Source organism: Buceros rhinoceros, unplaced genomic scaffold, assembly GCF_000710305.1.
Source record: "Buceros rhinoceros silvestris isolate BGI_N320 unplaced genomic scaffold, ASM71030v1 scaffold8969, whole genome shotgun sequence".
In the NCBI taxonomy this organism is placed as follows: domain Eukaryota; kingdom Metazoa; phylum Chordata; class Aves; order Bucerotiformes; family Bucerotidae; genus Buceros; species Buceros rhinoceros.
This window is the reverse complement of record NW_010432168.1, coordinates 111,246-133,207: the sequence shown is the minus strand read 5'-3', so window position 1 is coordinate 133,207 and position 21,962 is coordinate 111,246. Positions and strand designations below refer to the sequence as shown.

The following is a 21,962-nucleotide window of genomic DNA, read 5'->3' as shown; positions in this document are numbered from 1 at the left end:
AATGATGTAGCACTTAAACAAGTACTTCAGAATATTGATTTCGGGGAGAGCAGGGATGGCAACGTGGCTTTGCCTGTAGAAAAGCTTCCCCCCCTCCGTGTTCTGGCTTTTCAAACAGAGTCAGCCCCCAAAGCCCTACTTGTCGCAATAATTGCACCCCATCCTCAGCAAGCCGTCAGGGCTGGGAACAGAGGTACCGATGTCCTGTCCTGGTTAGTGGCCTTCTGCTGGGTCGGTGGCAGTAGTCACCTTTGCCAGAGGAATGCTGTCAGTTGTGGCTGCGTGTGTGGAACGTGCCTGAGCAATAAATAACTGAAATGTAGCCTGAATTGTTTGCTTTACTTGCATTTGAATATCCAATCCTTCCTTGCCCTGTGCCCCTGGGTGTCTAACCCAACATCATGACAAATCTTTGCCTGGAGTGACCTGACAGGGTATCTGAGCGTGTGGAATGGCTTGATTGAAGTGGAGGAAGTTCGTCTGGGGAGCCCCGAGAGCATCTTTGCTTCTGACTTTGGACCGAGGAGCAGGGGCAAGCACCTGGGTCCAGTATTTATTTCGTTACTGGTTGCATCAGGACACCACTCGTGTCCCCTTCTGTGATGACCGTATGCATGCGAGAAGTGCTGCAAGTCAGTTTCTGAAGTTAATTTCTGTATGCTGCTCCGGCATGTGTTCATCTGTTTCCATGAGCATGTAGAGGGACACACTTTATCAGCCACGTGTGTCTGCTCATGGGCTCATAACGCCAGCTCCCACGTTGCTGGTTTTAATGAATATTCTGCCCAGGTACTGGTGGAGCGCTGGTATGATAAATCATCCTGCATGTCTGCTGAAAGTGGTATTGGCAGCTCTCTCAGGGGAACGAGCCGTTTCTTATCAGTGGCAGTATCCTCTGGTCTTTACCAGCGACTCAGATGTGACCCCAGCAGGTAACGCATCTCCAGACAATGCCTTATTGTCTGCACAGGCTGGATGCAGAGACCTTACATACTACTTAGAATCAAGATTAAATTACCAACCTTTTAGGCATTTTTATGTAAAATGTTCTTTATTATGGTCTTCTCATAGCTAAAGCATGAGTCACTTGCAAGCCATAATAGATTTTGGCTATGCTGCATGATGAAGTGTTCTGGATGCAGTGAAACGTTTTAATCAAGACTCCAGGCAGTGCAACTCCCAGTGGTCACTTTAACAAAAAAAAAAAAAAAAGGAAAAAAGTGTCATTTTTTAAATTTTAAATAACAAAGGAAGCAGATTTGCACCTGCATTAGGCTAGTTATAAGGAAGAAATTTTTCCCACTGAGGGTGGTGGAACACTGGCACAGGTTGCCCAGAGAGGTGGGAGATGCCCCATCCCTGGAAATATTCCAGGTCAGGTTGTCTGGGGCTCTGAGCAACTTCAGCTTCTAGCTGAAGATGTCCCTGCTGACTGCAGGGGATGTTGGACCAGATGACCTTTGAAGGTCCCTCCCAACCCAAAGCATTCTGCGGTTTTTCTGGTAGTGTTAGTTGAATCACTGAGTTTTTGAAAGCACTTTGGTCTCCCAGCGTTTTTTAGAAAATATTGATGCTTTCTAAAAGTGAGTTGGTTGCAAAACATCAAACCACCTTGCTAAACTGTACTGCACAATATGATTTTAACTCCAGGAGAGTTACATGGTGTTAAAATACTGGAATTAGAGCCCATGGATTAAAATTACCTGGGAAATTCCAGCATGACATATGTATCTTATTAATCGTGTTTCCGTGCGTGTTTATTTAGTAGAGAAAATGAAACATGTTGACGAAGTGCATTGAGCCCTAAGTTTCCAAACAATTTCAAGGCTGATAATCAGTAGTGATTCCTGATTTTGTCAGAGAAAAGGAAATATTGCTATAATGCCTATTCTAGACAGGCTCAGACTGTTGTCTTGTGCTGGGTGGGCATTTGATCTGCGTTGGGGTGATTGGAGCGGGCTGTCGTGTAGCCCAGGACAGCTTTCACCTCCTCGTTTTCATTAAGGTATGCTCGAGCTCAGACATCAAAATTAAGTCCGTGCCCTGGTCTCCTTCTGCAGAGAGATCCCGAGTGTCTGAGGGTATGGCTGATACATCCATTTATTGCTGAAGAACTTGTCACCGACACCTAAAATGAGGGATTTCACCTGAAATGGACTAGGAGGAATTTGCATTTTATTCACTGCGCTGATGTTTCTCAAAGGTGTTACCCCAGAACTCAAAGATCAAGTGTCTGCTGCTGCCTCTGGACATTCAAACTTGCCTTTTTTTTCTAAACAGTTTCTTTTTAGAGGTTTCCCCACACATACACACACTTTTTTCTCCAGCTGCAATCTTCCCACTGTTAATAGTAGGATTCTTAACAGCTTTGTATTTCTATTTAACAGGTTTGCTGGCCTGCAGCACAATAGACTAATGTGATTTTTATTGTACTAGCATGCGCTGGGGTTGTTTCCCTCCTGGAAAAATGGGATATTCAGGTACTTCATTCAGCCTCTGTCTAAGCAAAAGCCATTGCCTTGTCCCAAGACATTTTCTTTATAAATGGGCTTTCCATCTTGTTGTGGATATTATAAATGTGCATGGTCTGTAGTTCAGGTTTTCTACCTTCCTGAGCTCTGCTACTATTGGTTATTCAAGTAAATTTAAAATGCGTTTATTTTTCATCCCCACGCTTACTGTTTCCCACTGTTGTCGTTAGAGCAAGGTGGGAAACTGGATCAGGATGATTATTAGAAACATTATATTAGAGATTTTCTAGGAATATCAGGGGATATATATGCAATTTTTTTTTAAAGGATGATTCTTCTTTTCTTTCTGGAAACGCGTTCTTGCTTTCTCATACTCTGATACTTAATCTTCCCATTCTGTTGCCTTCACAGGTCAGGGAAGGCAGCACGCACCGGTTCTGCAAACACTTAGTCTAGCCATAGCTTCACTGATGTGAGTAGCCAATATGATTACTCACATCAATAAAAAAGGAATTTACACATCGCTGTGTGTTTTTTGGGGTCAGTGAAGCGTTGTTTGCTGGAAGGACAAAACGGCCGAATTGGTGGAGACGAGAGAAAAATGACTAGCGCGGGCCAGGTTCTTCGGGTAGTTACAGGGGTGTGATAAATTAATAATTGAATATTTCTCTTTTATCATCATGAATGATGTTGTTTAGAATATTTACTAAGGGATGGGGAATAGAATTCTTTTTCTTTTGTAGTAATGTACCACCACGGTCTCCAGCAAAGAATAAACTCCTTAATTTTTTTAATGTGAAGGGATCATATAACAGCTTAAGCGTAAACAAAAGTCTTCAGGGCCATGTGTGCCAATGTTTCCTGTAGATTATTAGGTGGAATCCCTTGCGAAAGGCAGCGAACATCACGGCAGCAAGCAAAGGGAAGAAGGATGACTCAGCAATGTATAAATTGGAAGAAAAGCTGTTGCCTTTGTGCTCTGTTTGATCTTTAATCACATAGCCGTAGCGTTTGAAGAAGCATCAAACATGTGGACATCTGGGAGTTCCTTTCTTCTTGATCATGTTCTTTCTATAGATCTTTCATCGAGCACATAACATGGATAGGGTGGCTGCAGCAAGAATTACTACATGTGTTTTGGGACGCCGGGTGAAACCAGCTGTTGCCACATGAGCGCATTCACGTTTTCCTGTGGCATCTTTTTCCCCCCTCCCCTCATTTTCATTCGATGAATGGAAGAACTTTAGAGAAGTATTCTGTCTATTAATCCTCCTCACCTTGAAATAAAAGAAAAATAAATGTTAATAAGTGTAATGAAACAGAGATGGGTTCTGGCCAAATGAGCCCATCGGTTTATAGAAGATGTTACGATCGGGTAGAATTTGGCGTGTTGCCCTCCAGTGCAATGTTTTATTTTACATACTTTTGTAGCTCATAAACCCGGTAAGTTTGGTCACTAAAATAATTTCTTGTTCCAGAATAAAACTCTCATGTTAAGCTTTTTATGTTGAGCATGGAATTTGTCTAGCCTGTTCAGTAATAGTTGTCTGGGGTACTAGTATTTTTGAAGTGGATTTTGCTCCAAGAAATTAAACTTTGTCTTTTAACAACTGTTTCTTAATTCGATGAATTATGTTGAATAAGTATAAGAATAGATTATTCAAAGACAAACTCATAATCATTCTGGTTAACCAAGAAAATAATCTTTTCTTTTCTTGGTAGCCATCATAATTGAGTTTCTTCTTGTCCTCCCCCCCAAGAATAAATCGTTTTCAGAACCATGTATGAAGTAAGAAGCTATTGAGACTTTACACTGCGGCATCACTCTTTGTAAAGTGTCTCTTTCACGTAGGCCACCCATAAATGCTATTAGTTAATTGAAAAAGGGTGTTTTCTAGTTTCTCCAAACATTTTGAAACAACAGTGAGTTGAAACAAACACACCAACACATTTGTCTGGGTGTGCTTAGGCAAGGAGAGTAGATGCTAGTGGGTGCTTCTAAAGTAACGTTTATGTTTGCAGTTAGAGGAGAGCTTTGAGAGAGAGAAAAACAGATTATTTTTTAAAAAATAACTAAAGTGCGAGGGTGTTTTTTCCTCCCTCAGAACGGAGAGTTGCCAATATATAAACATTTCAGAGAGAATTTTACACCACCTCATCTTTATGTCAGGCAGCATTTAATGGTTGAATGATCTCCTGCCCCGGGACTTGGCAGCTGTCCTCCAGGGGCCGACGTTGAGGATTACAATGACAGGCCATCAGTGGATCTTTTCCAATATAAACTAGACTAGGACCATTTAAAATCAGTTGCTATCAACAAGTCAAATTAACTTTATTTATGTTAGAGGCTTTCCTCTGAGTATTTTATAACAATGTGGAATTTTAATATCCGGAGGGGCTTTGCCTGTTGTTGGTGTGATTTGGGAATGTTCTAATTCATGCGATTAAGAACAATTTACCTGATTTCTTTCAAAATTATGTGATTTGTAACATTCAGGTTCAATCAGCGTCTAACTCACAGTGCTCACAGAACTTTTCCTGATCCCTGCTTTCTACAGGTGGAAATAACCCTTCAGGATATCAACGACAACCCACCAGTATTCCCCACAGATATGCTTGATCTGACTGTAGAGGAGAATATAGGAGACGGATCAAAAATACTGCAGCTGACAGCCATGGATGCTGACGAGGTAGGAGCACGGTTTCGTATTTGAATATCTGCACTTTAAATGCTGTAGTGGAAATATGTGACTTTACCTGTTCCCTTCATGAGAGCTTGGCCTCGGGAGTCATTGTGGTCACGCTTGACACTGCGTTTGGCCCATTCACAAAACTGCGTTCAGTGTCATGGAGTCAACACACAGAGAAACACTCGAGCAAGTGAGACAAGTACTCTGGTACTTGAAGGCTGCTCACTGGTTTGGATATAATAAGTTAATGTTATCCCAACATCTTTTAATGAGCAGTTCCACTAATGGCAAGAAATGCCCCATATTTTGGTTTTAGATGATCCCGTTGCTATCAGTGTGGTCATACATGATACCCGATGACCTGGTGAAGGTGCTGGACTTCCCAGGTTGTGAAAAACGTTAAAACTGACATTTAGTTTAAGACAACAACTTGAGATCTAAACTAATTTAGAAGCTGAGATGTTGTAGTTGAGCTCAATTTCCGAATGTGCCATAAATTTCATGTGAGACGAGCCTTGGAGAACAAGAAAACCTTTGATAACGGCTGTTCACACTTAACTACTTAATATCAGTATTATCCTTTCCTAAAGAAGATTTTATTTCACTGTAAGAGGGGAAAGGAAATAACACTGAAATATATGCTCTGCACATGAACCTGCTTGAGAAATAGTTTTGCCCTCTTATAGTCATGGCGGTGAGGATGCTGCAGCTAAGGAGCTCTTAAGAAACTAGCACAAGGCTTTGACCAACTGATGTTAAACGGTTGGCCGGTCGGCTCAGCGAGGGATGTCGCAGTCTTGTTGGATATGTCAGGCAAATACAGCCACGTGTGACTCGATATATTCATTTCTTTGGGAAAGTAAGTCGTGAAAATGTTAATTGGGTTGCGCCATTCACTTGAACCGATTCTTTCCGGTGGGGAAAGGCTTAAAAAGTCGATATGAGCATGCAAAGAAGTTTGTGTTGTCATTAAAATACAGGGTTACACTTGACAAGGACAAGCAATCCTTGCATTCGAATACTAAGGTAATTCAAGCTCCTCAAGAGAATTTCATTTCTGGCCTTTTTTGTGTTAGCTTGGTTAGTCGTCCTGCGATTGTTAACTGATGTACTTAATCTTACTACTACAGAGGGACCCACTGGCGCGCCGCCAGGAGCGGTACGAGTGTGATTGGGAACGTTTTGGTTTTCCCTTTAATTTTCTGGTAGCAACCTGACCAACAAGCAAAAAATTTTGGAAAGGCGTGTAGCTGTAACAAGAAGTCTCTCTGTTTGTCTTCAGATAAGGGGAAGTCAGTATTGAAGAGCCACTTTGTGCCATGACACAGCAAACAGGTATCCCAGATTTTAGCAGTCTGTTATGCTCCAGCCTCTTTTTGACCATCCCTAAACTGCACCTGGTACGTTATCCATTCCGAGGCACTCTGTCCAGCGGGAACAGATGTGTTACCTTAGACAGAAATCAGTCAATCTTTTTACAAGGAAGGGACGATTTCCATTTCCCTACCAGACCATTTGTACCTCAAACCCTTTACAAAGGTTTTTTAGCAATGTGCAGTTTAGGGTCAAGATATTTGGTGGGGATGGGTGGGTGTTGGAGGGCTTTTTCTGCCTTCTCTGAAGCTGAGGGTGCAGGGAATGCTCCTTGTTCATATGTCAATATTCCTGAGACATTATGCTTTTCTGGCTTCTTTCTTTGCACATGCCACCCATATATGCAGCTCAGTAGAATGGCATGTTGCCTTTGCTACCTGCACAGGTGCCTTTTAGCTGCAAAAGGGTAAGTGACAGAAGCCTTAAAACTCAGGGCTGAGTGGTGTACAAGAACCCCTCTTAAAATATTTTTATGCGGTAGCGAGGGCAGCAAATGACAAGCCCTTGTCTGTTATAAAAAGGCCATTGTAGAGATCTGAGAAATGGTGTAAAGAGGTCTGTAGGTGCTAAGTGGTAGCAAAGCCTTTAACAATTACAACACTGTCTAGCACTTTGCAGCTTTTTAAAGTCAGTCCTGGATGGGATATTTCTATACAGCTTTTTAATGGGTTTCACAGGCCTGCATTTGATTTTGCTTTTCCTCTAACTTCTGCAAAGTTCCTCCTTTGATTAAACCAGCGTCACCCGTGGCTGCGGGTTTAGCTCTGCTCTATTAGGTGGACACTGGCTAGTCAAACAACCAGTGAAGAATGCGGTCACCTCTGAAATCTTAAATTCTCATCGGATATTTCTGTGGCACAATAGGAGGAAAGCGTGTGACGTCGCCCAGGTACAGCTGAGCACACAGCTGCTGTGTACGCTGAAGCACTGCATGCAGCTCTTTGGTGCTGGGCATGTGTTGAAGCGTGTTTTCTTTCTAAATTTCACTTTATCAGTTCGGTCTGACTCCCTGAAACAACAGCCCAGAGGAAAAGCTGGGTGTGAGGCACTCCCATAAGGTCAGGTAGCTAACGCTTGTCTCTCATCTCACAGATACAAGCGGGTGTTTATCTGTGTTGATTTGCTTTTCTGGGCAAGAGAGTTTGAAACAGCTGTAGAATTTCTTTCCCCCTGAGCTCTTTGCTCTGTCGTTCACTGCAGAAGTGCCACTCGCATGCCAGCAGCAGGTTTCAACTGGGAAACCCCAGCTCTGGCAGTGGCACCGGGGGAGGGCTGGGGAAATACCTGCTCGCTCACCAAAACACATTGCCAGGCACAGTCAGCCCCCAGGGTGTAGATAGGTGTGTCCAGTGGTGGCGCTTGCCAAACCTTCAATGCCCTTAAGGAAAAAGGATGTGACCCAGGATCTTCGGTCTCTTTCTGTTTTCCCTTAAAGACCAACGTCAGTCTGCTTAGAAGCGAAATAGCAGAGCTGGGGCAGCATCCCTTTCTCTAGAAACCTGAGCACTCCTCAGAGCTGAGACCTGTAAGGCTGATTTTTCTTGTTAACAGTCGATGATACCAACTGGACGCAGGTGACTTTTCTCTCGGTTTGTGACAGGGCAGGGCTGAGGCAAAACACACTGTGCCGATATCTTTTGAATGGAAGTTTCCCTATTATTTTTGTAAGTTTTAATTTCAGCCTTCAAGGGAGGGGAAAAAAGGTGATAATTGTTCTTTGTAACATTACTTTTCCTTAACTTTCTTTTTAACCAAAATGCTCAAAGTCCACATGAATCCTCTTTTCCAAGGACAAATGGGATGTTTTGACCTGAAAGCAAATGCTTTTGACTTCCAGCACAACCCAAGAGATCAGAACTGTGATTTTAATGACACATGATTTGTCACTTTGGGGCTGTTTGTTTGTGGGGGTGAAAGTATTTCCATGCAGAAACTGGCCTTTGAGGGGCTGCTGCAAGCGTGGCTCCTGTGAGCTTCTCCTGACTGGGAGCTCCAGCTCTTGCCGTGCTAGCTGGCTGGTGGAACTGCCGCCTGGCTGCCCCTGGTCCTCTCTCCTTGCATTCCTCCCTCCATCCCACCTCCAGAGAACAGGAAAGGCAGAGCTGATCCTGCTGTCAGGGATTTAATTTAACCTTTGAACACAAAATAAGAAGAATAAACCTCATAAGAGGGAAGTTGCCCGGGGAAGCGGTTGAGTCACCATCCCTGGAGGTATTTAAGAGATATCTAGATGTGGCACTTAGGGACATGGTTTTGTTGTGGACATGGCAGTTGGACTTGATGATCTTAGAGGGCTTTCCCAACCTAAAATGATTCTGTGACTCTATGTTACACTGCTCGTCGATGCTGGCTTGGAATTCAGGACAGGTATCAGAGCTTTATGGTATTGACTGGATGCGATCCTTTTATGAATGCTGGAGCAAAAAGCATCTGGGTAATCTCATCATTCCACGTCTCATAAATAAAAACTGTGTGCATATGCGGCTTTACTGGGGGACTGAAGGAGGGACTGGGCAAGAAGGCTGTTTATTAAAGGAAACTGTTCTGAAAAATATTCACCAAGTGCAGTTACTGGAACAGTTCTTGTCTTACTGAAAATTATGATGTGGTTTTCCTGGCAAATAACTTGATTTGACCACTTCTGTTTTTACTTAGGGAGCCAATGCCCTCGTCACATACACTATCATCAGCGGTGCGGATGATAGCTTCCACATCGACCCCGAGTCAGGAGACCTGATAGCCACCAAGCGCCTGGACCGGGAGCGCCGCTCCAAGTACTCCTTGCTGGTTCGTGCTGATGACGGCCTGCAGTCCTCAGACATGAGAATAAACATCACTGTTAGTGATGTGAATGACCATATCCCCAAGTTCTCCAAGCCGGTGTACTCCTTTGACATCCCAGAAGATGCCACTCCAGGTAAATAGGGAATGGCCCTAAAATTGACTGAAATTTTTTATTTTTTGTCAATCCCCAGGGACTTGAGGGGGAAGGAGTAGCAAATGCATCTGACTTGGCCAGGAGACAGAATATGCTGCAGGTGGGGAGGAGAAGTGGAGGGAATTGCATCATGCTGAAAGTCTACTTGACAGGAAAACTATCACTAGTGAGGACAAATTTCTTTTCAATGGAAAACAGAGAAATAGTTGCCACTCAAATCCTAGAATGCAGAATAGGAATTAGACGGGTATCCAAATGGAAACCTCTGAATATGATTACTTAAAAATAGCAAACAGAAAAGTAGGAGCAGGATACAAACTGTATAACCTATCATGAAGGTGTAATGACGATGCTAAAATTGATTTAGTGAGCCCTCTTGAGTGCATGTGACTCACAGTACTTGGTTTGTCACTCGTAGGATCACAAAATGAGTGCCCACTGAGCAGCCAGTAATGTGCTGATTCCTTAATAACACTCCCCACGTTCGCTCAGTCATTAACCCTAGCATCGTAGTTTCTTGATCTTATCTCTAACTCCTGTTTTTGACAAGGTTTTTGTAGAAAATCTAACCTTTAGATAATTCTGGTTCCTAAGTACGATCACCAAGTTCTTAAGCTGTTGCTACCTTCTTTCAAAGCGTGTTTCATGTGAAAGCATGTTTTGAAGTTTAAAAGTTAGATTGTAAGCTAGAAAATATTTAGACAAAAAAAAAGTTTTCAAAAACTGTGGCATATTATATATTTCCAGATGAGCAATTAATAATACTTGCAATAAAAAGTTTCCGGTCTTTTATACAGACAGCTAGTATAAAAGTGGTATCTGCTGGTATTCGTAGTTAAGGCATCTTAGAAGCTTGTTCTAAAACATAAATAAACAAAGGGGATGGAAGTGACAGGGTGATCGCTTCCAAGCTTTCATTAGGGCTTTGACTTACAAGTGTGGGAGGCTCAGCTCAGGGCTGGACCCCCCTGCCTCCAACTCTGCACTCCCCAAAGTCAGTGGTGTTTTGCAACAAAGGATTGCAGTGCAATCAGCTGCACCTCCCGAGTCTCATCTGGAAGTAATCGTGGTGTCTGTGAGGCACGGGGTGGTTTGTTGCTGATCCCCAGCTATGCTCCTCTCTCTTGTCACTCGGAGTCCTGCAGCTCGGTCTGTTTTGGCAGGAATAACCCTGGAAATGGCAAGCATATTTCCCTCCACGTTAAGGTGAGGGTGTGCTTTGATCGGGCGTGTATTTGTGCTTGAACGTGGCTCAGCAGGGAGGAAACAGGCTGATTTTGAGGTTGAAGTGCTGCAGCTTCTCCTGTTCCTCTCTGCAGTGGTCCCAGAGCAGCTGGCAGGCTCATCCAGAGGGGAAGCGCTGCGAGGTGTCCCGAAGAGGGCTCCGCTCTCTGTCCCAGAGGGTAATCCCAGTTCCCCGTGCAGTCTGGCAGCTGCGATTGGGAATGGGACCTTCCCGGGGCCTCAGCTCTGCTGAGCATCCCTGGCCCCGCTCGGCTGCATACTCGCTAGAGGGCTGATAATCCCACCCAGCTTCCGGACAGCCCTCTTCACCAATTAATGCCCACTCAGAAAGTGTGAGGTAGTCAAATGGATGTGAAAGACACCGGGCACATTCAGCTGGATTAAAGGAAGCTGTAGCACTCTTCTTCATTCTGAGGATAAGAAGTTTTCATTGTCACCTTGTTTGAAAATAGTTAACTGTGCTGCAACGCGCGTGATTCATTTGGTTCCATGGAAAAGAAATTAAAGGATTTATTTTCTTGGAAATGAGCTGATCTTGATTGTAATTAGTGCTCGGAATACTAAAAAGTGACAATTTCCAGACCTTAGTAAGATAGGTCAGTTGTGTGAACGCAGCTATGCAGAAATGAAAACAATGGCACAAATTCACGAGGAGTTGAGTTTCAGAAAACAGTGCAGAAAGGACCGCTATAAGGTTTCTAGTTTTCTAACCGCAGTTACCCTGTGAAGGCACTCCTTCAAGAAAAGTAGAGCGGGGATACTTGGTACGTACTGACATTTGGGTTTCTGTGGGGAGGAGAGGGTTCTTTGAGTCATAGAAAGAAAATACCTCGCAGGAGAAAGGGTGGTTTTGCCCCAGTTGGTATCTAGTCTGGATATGTTCCTATTTAAAGATAAAACCAATGTTACTGGCCGTTTCTTAGTGGTTTTTAGTAGCCCTTTAAAATAACATCATACTGAATACTGTTCCTTTCAGCTTTGAAAAACCTTTCATAGCCCTACAATATCAAGGCTTGAATTTCCACGAGAGGCTACCTCTGTAACTACAGAGCTGGCTCTGACCGCACCAGTGAGCGGCCTTTGGCGAGGGACTGACTTTGTTGTCCTGTCGTGCTGTGCAGGTTCCTTAGTGGCAGCCATCCTAGCCACTGACGATGACTCCGGTATCAACGGGGAAATCACCTACACCGTAAGTGAAGATGATGAAGAGGGTATCAGGTTCCTTGGGGGCACCCATCCTAGCCACTGACGATGACTCCGGTATCAACGGGGAAATCACCTACACCGTAAGTGAAGATGATGAAGAGGGTATCTTCTTCCTGAACCCTGTCACTGGAGTCTTCAACCTGACTCGTGCGCTGGACTACGAAACACAACAGTATTACATCCTCACCGTCCGCGCGGAGGATGGGGGAGGCCAATTTGCCACCATCAGAGTGTACTTCAATATACTGGACATCAACGATAACCCGCCAGTGTTCAGCATGACCTCGTACAGCACGTCGTTGATGGAGAACCTGTCTCCAGGGTCTGCTATTCTCAACTTCAGCGTCACCGATGCAGATGATGGTAGGTGTTTCCTCACACTCTCTATATCTGATGATAAATACTTACTGCACTGGAGCAACATTCTGTAAGATCTAACAGAGAGGGCAAGTTAGGGCTATCCTTAGGATGCCATCCTGTGCTTAAATTCACTGCATTCGGTGTGAATGCAAGTTATTTTTCTAATATTTCACGTTAGGTTTAAACGGGTGGTTTCTTCCTTCTTTTTATTTGAATTAAAAATAGTGAAATACTGCTTTAAACTGCTGTTGTAGAAGTGAGTCGCAGAGCTGCATTTTACCAAGCGCACGTCCCACACCATGATTTCTCCTCCAGTGCCTAGTGTTCTAGACCAAGTGTTCTTTCAGATTGGTTTTTTTTTTTTTCTTGAAGTTTATAATACATTCTAAAAACGGTTCTGGCAGTGTGAGACATCACCTGCAGTCATCTTAAATGTACTGTAACTTAAGTGTATCATGAAGAGAGTTGTCATCTACAGGGTATTGATAGCCTAGGCTAAAAACTGATTAAAAGAGACCAAGGGAAAATGTCTCATTAAAATAAGCTTTAATATTGGGATTATTTATGGCATCTAGAAGGTGTTAATGTGTTGGAGTGTAAAAGATATATTTCTTTATAGCTTGCTTAACCACTTTGCCATACGGTTTATGTCCAAGCAAGAGTAATTATAGAATATGGCCATAAAATACATAAAAATCATTCTACAGCGAACTGCATTTTCTGAAGTGTCCACAGACATTAGTCAGTGTGACTTTGTGCGAAATTATTCGTAGTGCTCGTAGTGACTTTACAGGTGAAGGTTATTTTTGTGACACGTTAAGCAGTTTTGTCTCCTCTCAACTTGACAGTAGCTCAGCAAAGCCCGTAGGAATGTCTCACGCTGAAATTGTGCTTCAAGCGCAAAGCACCTACATGCTTCGAGGAATCCCAGTTTATGTCCATAAAACAACTGAGCTGATCAAGATTGTTCAGTAAAACAGTTTAATCCTCAGGAAATGCTGAGTTGTTGAACTCAAACATTTTTGTGGGCGCGTAAATTTTACGCTGGTGGATAGAATTTTCCATGGTAAAAATTGTGCAACTGGTTTTGCGATCAAATGGAGGAAGTGAGCAAGAAGAAATTCCGTAAGATAAGCCAACAAGTCAGAAATTATAACTTGGTGATATTGGCTCTTCCTGCATGGATCTCTCTTCCACCGCTTCTGGTAAAGCTTTTATTTTATGTAAGCTAACTGTAAGTTGGAGGAGGAACTTGTGCTTGCATCCTGCATATCCAGGGAGGAGAGCGTTCCTTCAGACCTGCAGACACATGGGTTTGGGCCTACTCTATCTCCTCTTCTATTTCTTATTTTCGCGTTAGGAGTACAATGCTTGGTTTCAAACCTTCTTGGAAGTTAATTTCGCTTCACCGTTATGGATCTGTTTTCCTTTTCTCTTGCACCTCATACATTAATTTCCATCTGCGCGCTGTGGACATGAACTATATCATAGCACTGACGTATCATTTTACATTCATCATGCACTCAATTATCAAGGAAGCAAATGAGTATTTGAGGAGCAGTGCAATGAAAAGTCAGATACCTTGCCTTTTGTATTTTCTGGCACGCTGTTCTAACAGGCTGGTTTTAAAATTAATAGGGCAGAAATTTCATTCCAAGAGTGTGCCAGGTTGAGTTTCCCCATAGGACTGTAACTTCAGCAAATGTTATGATCTATTGGTGTTTCTGTTTCAAGCCCAAACTTGTTATCCTGTGTCGTCTTATATTTATCTAGAGTGCAGAAACAGCTAGTACTATACTCCTCTGCACGTGGCTAATGCACACAATAGAATTTTGTGGATTATTTATGTTATATGATCCCATAGTTTGAAGGAGCTCCAAAAAGACATTGTTTTATAATGAGGTATGGCTGTTGTTTTAGGATAAACGCTGATAAAAGAGGAAAAACATGGTGATAGTGAAACTGCTCCCATTTTCATTTTCTTGCTCGACACACCCTTTGGGAAAGGGGATCTGTTTATCTCAGCCTGGACAGTTTCATATACAGATGCATAGTAAATATCAGCTACAGCTCTTGGCTATTTTCAGAGCAATAAAAAAATCACATTTCTTAAACACGTTCATGCTGAGATTCAGATTTTTTTTTTCCATTTCAAATTACCAGGAAAAAAATCTCAAGGCAAAGCACATGCTTGTCTGTTTGTTAAAAAGTACAGCAAGGTGTTTGTCCAAGTAAAAACTCTCCTTCTGCTTCACAGTTCACTCTGTAGAAGCATTAGCAGCTTCGAAACCTAGGAGAATACAGGTTGAAAGGCTACTAATGCTTGTACAGAAAGAAAAAAAAAAAGGTACGTGGAGGTGAATTTACAAGCAGTAAATTTTATAGGGACAAACACTTCCATAGAAAACGGGGTGGGGTGGGGGGGGAGGGGGTGGCAGGAAAGAGTATTTTTAAAGTATTTTTATTCCTGCCCATCGAGTCAATTGACAAACATCTTGAATTGCCGAAAGGTATTCTACTGGAATCAGGACGCTTTTCATCCATATAATTAGTCATTTGAAAATATAGCTGAACAAAAACCAGACCGGTGTTAAACTTCCACAGTGCATCACTTGATCAAAGTAATGCAGACACACTAATATCTGGCATATAGATGTATTAGTTTCTTTAATGGCATGAAAATATTTTCTCTTTCATGTTTAGTTCTATTTGCTTTGTAATTAAGTTCCTACAAGAGAAGAAGAGAGAGGGAAAGATGCCAATTAGAGTAGCCGCTGGGGGAAAGACAAGTAAGGCTAGAGTTCCCAAGACTGAGCATAATCGACAGCAGGGATTGATAAATGTAATGCAGGAACAATTTTATTGTCAAAGCATTTCAGTCGGAGGGAAAAGAGCTTCTGAGTAAAAATGGCAGAATGTGCAGCAAAGTAACCAGCTGCTTAAGCAGACAGCTTGGTTTCTTTGCAGGAAAAAGCAAGCTTGAGGGGTAAATCAGTAGCGAGCTGTCTGTTAATCTCCTGATCCTAAATCACAGTCTGTATGCCCCAAAAGAAGAAAACAAAATTTTCAAAAGTAATTAAAAGAGGAGTTAGACAGATATAGATACGAGACAAGACTCATTTCAGTTAGCTGTTCCCATAAATTGATTGTTCAGCCTGAACTCTGGAGCCGAAGCAGTAACATACATTTGTTTCCTATATGGCACATTTAAGGTCGTGCCACAGCCTTGTCAAGATTCAGAATGCGTTTCCCTTACCAGAACCATGAGTCTCTCCCTTGACCATAATTGCTAGTTACGTTTCCATCGTAAGATGATGGCTGTTCATCTGATATTTCGGAATACCGTGCTGCAGAGGGGAAGCATACCTCTCCCCAGTATTCACTCTTGGCTTGCTCCAGCCAGACTTGGGAGTATCTGCTTGTGGCTTTTTATAATTGGGTGGAAGAATTACCGAAATAATTACATGACTAATAATGTTGCCTAGTTGAACTGGGGAGAATGGGGGAAAACAGCTGCCCAGTGAGCAGCCAGAGCTGTTAAGTCTTGGTTTCTGAAGGAAAACCCTTCACAACCTTTATCCCTAACCATCGTAGATGGGGGGAAATTACACATTGCCTCTGTGCAGCTTCTGCTGAATGAAATGCAGAGACGAGCTTTGCTGGCCATTCCCTCTGTGGCCACTCCAATTAACATCCTTCCCTTTCTCTCTCTTCAACTCACGTGAGAAAATAATTATTTCAAAGGCTTCTGCTCCACTGTGAAACTTGGCTGAAATTAGTGATGGATTCAAGAATGGTGATGAGTAGGCTGAACAGGCAGCACAATCGTACTGTCCTCATTTCCATAGGAGATGAGGACAGAAAACATTTATATCTAGGTCAGTGGGATGAAGTCACATTCTCTACCTTTCTTCTCCCCACCCCACCAGGCTCCAACTCACAGCTGTCCTTCAGCATCGCATCCGGGGACAGTGCAGGGCACTTCAGCATTGACAACAGCGGGGTGCTGAGCATCAGGCAGCCTTTGGACCGGGAAAGCCAGTCTTTCTACAGCCTTGTCGTGCAAGTCCATGACACGGCCCCTCTCCCAGCCTCCAGGTACACAAGCACAGCCCAAGTTTCGATTATTCTGCTGGATGTGAACGACAGTCCTCCAAGCTTTATCTCCCCGAAGCTGACCTACGTCCCAGAAAACACACCGATAGATACAATCGTGTTCAAAGCACAGGCGACCGATCCCGACAGCGGTCCGAACAGCTACATAGAATACAGCCTTCTCCGGCCGCTGGGAAACAAGTTCAGCATCGGCACTATTGACGGTGAAGTGAGACTTACTGGGGAGCTCGACAGAGAAACTGTGTCCAACTACACTTTGACTGTGGTAGCCACAGACAAGGGCCAACCATCCCTTTCTTCATCTACGGATGTGGTGGTTATAGTCCTGGACATTAATGACAACAACCCACTTTTTGCCCAGAAGTTTTATAAAGTAGAGGTGGGGGAAAATACTTTGACAGGGACGGATTTAATCCAGGTGTTTGCCACGGATGGAGATGAAGGTACAAACGGACAGGTCCGCTATGCCATTGTGAGTGGGGATGCCTACAATGAGTTTCGGATCGATTCTGTGACGGGGGTGATAACGGTTGCCAAGCCTTTGGACAGAGAGAAGAAGCCCTCCTATACATTGACTGTTCAGTCAGCCGACCGTGGGAGCAGCCCGAGGACTGATACCACGACAGTCAGCATTGTTCTGAAGGATGTCAATGACTACATTCCTACCTTTGAACTTTCTCCCTACTCTGTGAATGTCCCTGAGAATTTAGAGACGCTCCCAAAAGTTATTCTTCAGGTGAGTACCTTCAGCAAATACATGGCTATCTCCTACAACCATTAGCCTGTCTCACTATACGGTATTACTGTCTAATGTCTTCCTTTCAAAGCTGGAAAGGTGCAAGACAATTGAAAAGTTGCCTCTTTGATGTAACCTAACACAGTCGTCATTCGCTTGTTCTCCTCTTTCTTTGTTTGGATGGGGTGGGGGTTTTTGCTTGTTTTTTTACCAACAGTTTATATTATGCTTTTTTTGTGTGTTCCCCCCTCCCCATCTTCCCATCCACGCTGGGACTTTAAGAGTTTGCTGGCTCTCTCGTCTCAATCTCAACTTTCATGCAGCAAATCTTCCAGTCTGATCGTTGCCTATACGGGATGAGGCTCTCTGCCAGACACGGAGAGCACTAAACTGGTTCAGAACATGCAGTGCTTGCTTTGGTACACAGCTCAGCCCTACCAGATCATCTGTGGTTTCCACTGAGCTCCAACACAGTCTTTACTGTATTTACTGCTTGAGAAAAATAACTAATCAACTATTTAGGATTCTAAAACTGTGCTTTTAAGTCCATCACCACTGTGTTAAGTCATGTTTACAATTACAGCTAATTTATACTGGCCCTTAAAGCATTTTGATTAATTCAGTGCGTTAATTTGGATTGTTGTACTAGAGAATATTTCCTCTATCCCGACAAAATTGTACAGACCCTCCACTCATCAGTTCTTGATAGTTCTTCCCATGTGTTCGCATTGCTTTTGTAGGTCGTTGCAAGGGATGATGATCAAGGCCTCAACAGCAAGCTTACTTACGTACTGGTGGCTGGAAATGAAGAAGGAGCCTTTACTCTCTCAGCCAGCGGAGAACTGCGCTTGGTGCAGAGCCTGGACCGGGAGGCAAAGGAGCAGTACGTACTACTGATCACAGCTGCTGATGCAGGTAAAGCAAACGGGCAGTCTCTGCTGGAGAAACCTCCTCAACACTGGAAAACGTTGCATTCTGGATAGAAAAAATGTATTTTCATGGTGGTCTGAAGCTTTAGTGGATGGAGGTTGGTACCCAAGCTTCAGTTTAGATCTCTTGAGGGAGAGCTGGGCTTACCTGATGTCAAAGGGAGCTTGGTTTCTGTAAATCAGGATTTTATCCTTATGTCTAGTTGTCTGGTATTAGTAGGACTTTACCCAAGTCTGCAGTAGGTTGAATTTTACCCTGCAGTAGGGCAAAAGTGGTCCTACCTAGGTCACAAGAGAGTGGCAATAAAAAACCCCAATGTAAATGGCAAACCCCCCCCATATCATGTTGCCCTCAGAAATGTGCAGACAGGTCAAATCAATGGCCAGAAATCAACTATGGACTGCTCAGTCACCTTACCGAAATCTTACCGCTGAAAAGTCATGGCAATTTGCATTTCACCATTTTAGTTTTCTGCTTTGCTCAGCATCCAGTCAGACATTTGCTCCAGAATCCCAAATGCATTCCAGGTTCCCTCAGTTTAAAATAGGTCATGAATTTTTGTTATGAAGATTAATTACACTTTCACTTGAGGTGTCCGAGCACAAAGTTTTGGTTTCAGATTTGGGTATGAATATTGGTGGTGAAGACATCCTATATCATATTCTGGACTGATCTCCGGTCCCCTACGGTCTGATAGATTTAACTTACTGGAGAACTTGTTCTTACTTTCTCATAATAAAAATAGAAGCAAACCCAACTTGTTGACAAGTGGATACGATTTTGTTTTCTGCGATATTGTGAGCAGTATCTTGTGTCAGTGACAATAGCCGTGGCTTATATTTTCCTATTGCAGCAGTGCTCAGGTATTTCACAGTCTGAGCACAGCTGAAGCTGAGAAACACAATTTTAGGAGTTGACGTCTCATTTGTCTTGTGCTTTGGCTAGAGATACTGTACGCTTGGTATTTTTTTACCCTGGCTTTCCATTACTCTATAGCCGCAAACTGCTCACTTGTGGCTGGGACTTGCTTGGGCTTGAATGTCCTTATATTGCTTCAGAAGCTCAGGCTGGATTTGTAAGGGAAAGCAGATCCTTGATGTCTGTTTACTTTCCCAGTCCAAGCTGGCAGGAGTCAGTTGAGACTGTACTGAACTGACTAGCTCTGCATGCAAAATACCCAAAAGCTGAACCAGTAAGGGGTGTCGTGTGGCCAAAAATTATTGTCCTTCTTGGAAGGAGGAGGGAAGCAAGAAGTCGAATGCACCCCACACTTAGCACCGTGTGTAAACCCAGAGTTTGACAAGAGTACAATCTTATCCTAGACTCTGGTTCCTAAAAAATAGGAAATCCAGAGATTTACCCAAGCATACCAAATGAAAATATTTATTTGTATTGGGAGATCTCTGATAATTTTCAGATAATCCAGGGGAGAGTTTAATACATGAAGTGTGCGTGGGGCCTTTGCCGTTAAGTGGCTGACAAGAACAGCAGCGTGTTTTATTAGTTCCTGTGTTTAAACATGTAGCTATTACACTGATTAAACACTGTTTGAAACTGCTGGGTTTTTTTTTTTTAATTTACTATGTTTTTATGGAGCTAACTCACAAGTTATTATTCCCTCCTATCCATGTTAAAAGGTTCTAGCAAAAGTGTTCAGAAGCAGATGCTCAGCAGTAACTTTAAGCTACATTTAACTGCTCTACTGTCTTGAAGTTTACAATCTAACTAACCCACAGTTAGTGTGATTTGGTACAGTTTTCAACCAGCCCGGCGAATAACATTAGATAACATCTGATCAGACTGGAGACTTGCTTTAAATTCACGCCATCGAAGAACACATTTAAAACTGCGTTAGTCATGATTGATTCAAACTAAAACATCGCAGGAGGGTGTCCAGCTTCAGTAGAAGTCAACGCCAGAACTTCCTTTGACTTCGTGAAAGCAGTATGTGGACCATAGTCATAATGGATACTTTCAACTCTATTACACACTTAAAAAGTTCTAGGGAATCCCTCTTATGTTTGAATTAGTCATACCGAGTTCAAACAGTCGAGATGGTGAAGAACATTGGCATATAATTCATTGGAGACCTCTTAAAAAGCGATGTTTGTCACAATAATGTGGAACCAACAGGCCAACTGTGGGATTTCTGTTGAGCTGCATCACAAACTTTATATTGCTCTCAATGACAGTATCATATGCAGAATGCACGGGTATTGCTGGAGACATTTGGCAGCTGAGTTAGAAAACTATTATGTGGGAGGACGTCTTTCTAAAAGAGTTGCAGCTTATCAGAAGAAGAATGCGTTCTTAAAAAGTCTTTTTTAAAATATAGAGAACATTACAAAAGCAACTGGTGTGGGTGTGTGATGGGTATCCAGGTGGTAATGCACTGGCCTTTGCTAGTCAGTGCCTGCTTCGTTAAATCAGGTGGTTCTGGCGGTACTAGCAGGAAGATGGCAATCACACAATCTTGACGTGAGAAAGAAAAGTGTTTTGAGTATTACGTGCTTGAGCAGCTGTTAAACGTTTGTAAAAGGAACTCTCACAGGCATGTCCAGCTCTTTGCCAAATGTAAATGTTTCTTTAGAGTGTCTTAGTTTGTGTTTGTTTGCTAGTGCTTAGAAAGAAGGATTTTGTGTAGAGACAATTCAACCAGGAACAGAGATGCAAAACAGGTAGTGCTGCTCTGTCGGAAAGCAGTGCCTGCCAAAAATGTCGAAGAAAGCAGACTTATCTGAAGTTATCCACATCCGTATTATCTTTGAAAATAAATCAAGGGAGAGGTATTATACTTTGCACTTTGAGTTTGGCTTCTGTTAGCTGTAATAAACAGTCTTTCGTATTGTCTTTAGCAGCCCAAGCAACAGTCTCGCCATACACGGTGCATCTTATTTAGCTGGGGTTTTTTACAGATAAAAATCACAGTAGATATCCAGATGTTAACTCTGGAAAGGTCTGGGTAGCACATCAAGAGCTGAATTCTTTCCTATTTTTTCTTAGGATTTGCATATCAATTTCTATAGGCTCTGCTGACTGGTTTAAAACATTAAAAGATGATACCCTGCTCCTATAGAAGTCTAGGCCAACTCCTTTTCTTTCAAGAAAGCAGACACAATACATACTTAGAAACACCTTTAGACATAAGAACCGATGGGTTCCTAACTTGATTTTGGCTGTCTTCCTGATCTCCCTATGCATAATCAAGGATTTCTTACTTTTCTTTTGTTTATTATTACTTCGTCAGCTCGTGTCTGTGGTTCTTTAGAGTGTTACCCTAGCCTGCGTATGGGAAAGCTGATGGAAGAAGAATGGGTTTTAATTTTTCATAATTTTTATCTAGCGATGTCGGTCCAATGTACTGAAAACAATCCACGGGCTCAGAAGGGGCAGCTGATTTGGTGATGGCTGTTGTATCATCCTCAATACTTTACGGATTTTGTAGTATGTATTGGCAGCACGTACCCTGAGTCTTTTCGCAGCAGGTGAAGGATTAGGACATCTCAAAGCAGAAGCCTTCATATGTGAAGCGTTGAGTCGGTACAGCTGCAGGGGATGCTGGGTCAGAAATCTCTGTGCTTCATCACGCTGTGCAGGGGTGCTCTTCCAGACCCCACATTTCAGTCCTTGGCACGTGAGAAGAGCTGCTGAGTTATTAAGAGCTGAGCTGCTCATGAGTATGCTGGGAGGGTCAGATGGGGACCGCTGGTGGGACCACATGCACCAGCAGTGGAAATTTGGGCAGTTGTTGAAAAAGTGCTTTCCCAAACAAGATCTCCCCTCAGGCCCACAGAAGTCAGTCACGATCTTGGCTCGGGCGCAACTATTCCTTGGCCCTTGCCTGCTAATCCTCCGCCCGGTCCTCAGGGTAGATCTTGGGTCAGCAGAGAGTCTTT

General features: G+C 43.0%; 1 protein-coding gene across 1 annotated transcript in view; it reads left to right on the top strand.

Moving 5' to 3' along the window:
• Positions 1-21,962, top strand: part of FAT4 (FAT atypical cadherin 4) — a gene marked incomplete at its 5' end in the record, with an annotated part of 131,916 nt that overhangs the window by 60,690 nt on the left and 49,264 nt on the right. The window contains 5 exons of the mRNA XM_010143675.1: positions 5,030-5,161; positions 9,191-9,452; positions 11,937-12,287; positions 16,214-17,136; positions 17,877-18,051. Of these exons, the coding sequence (XP_010141977.1) occupies positions 5,030-5,161; positions 9,191-9,452; positions 11,937-12,287; positions 16,214-17,136; positions 17,877-18,051 (1,843 nt within the window). The remainder of the gene's footprint in view (positions 1-5,029; positions 5,162-9,190; positions 9,453-11,936; positions 12,288-16,213; positions 17,137-17,876; positions 18,052-21,962) is intronic.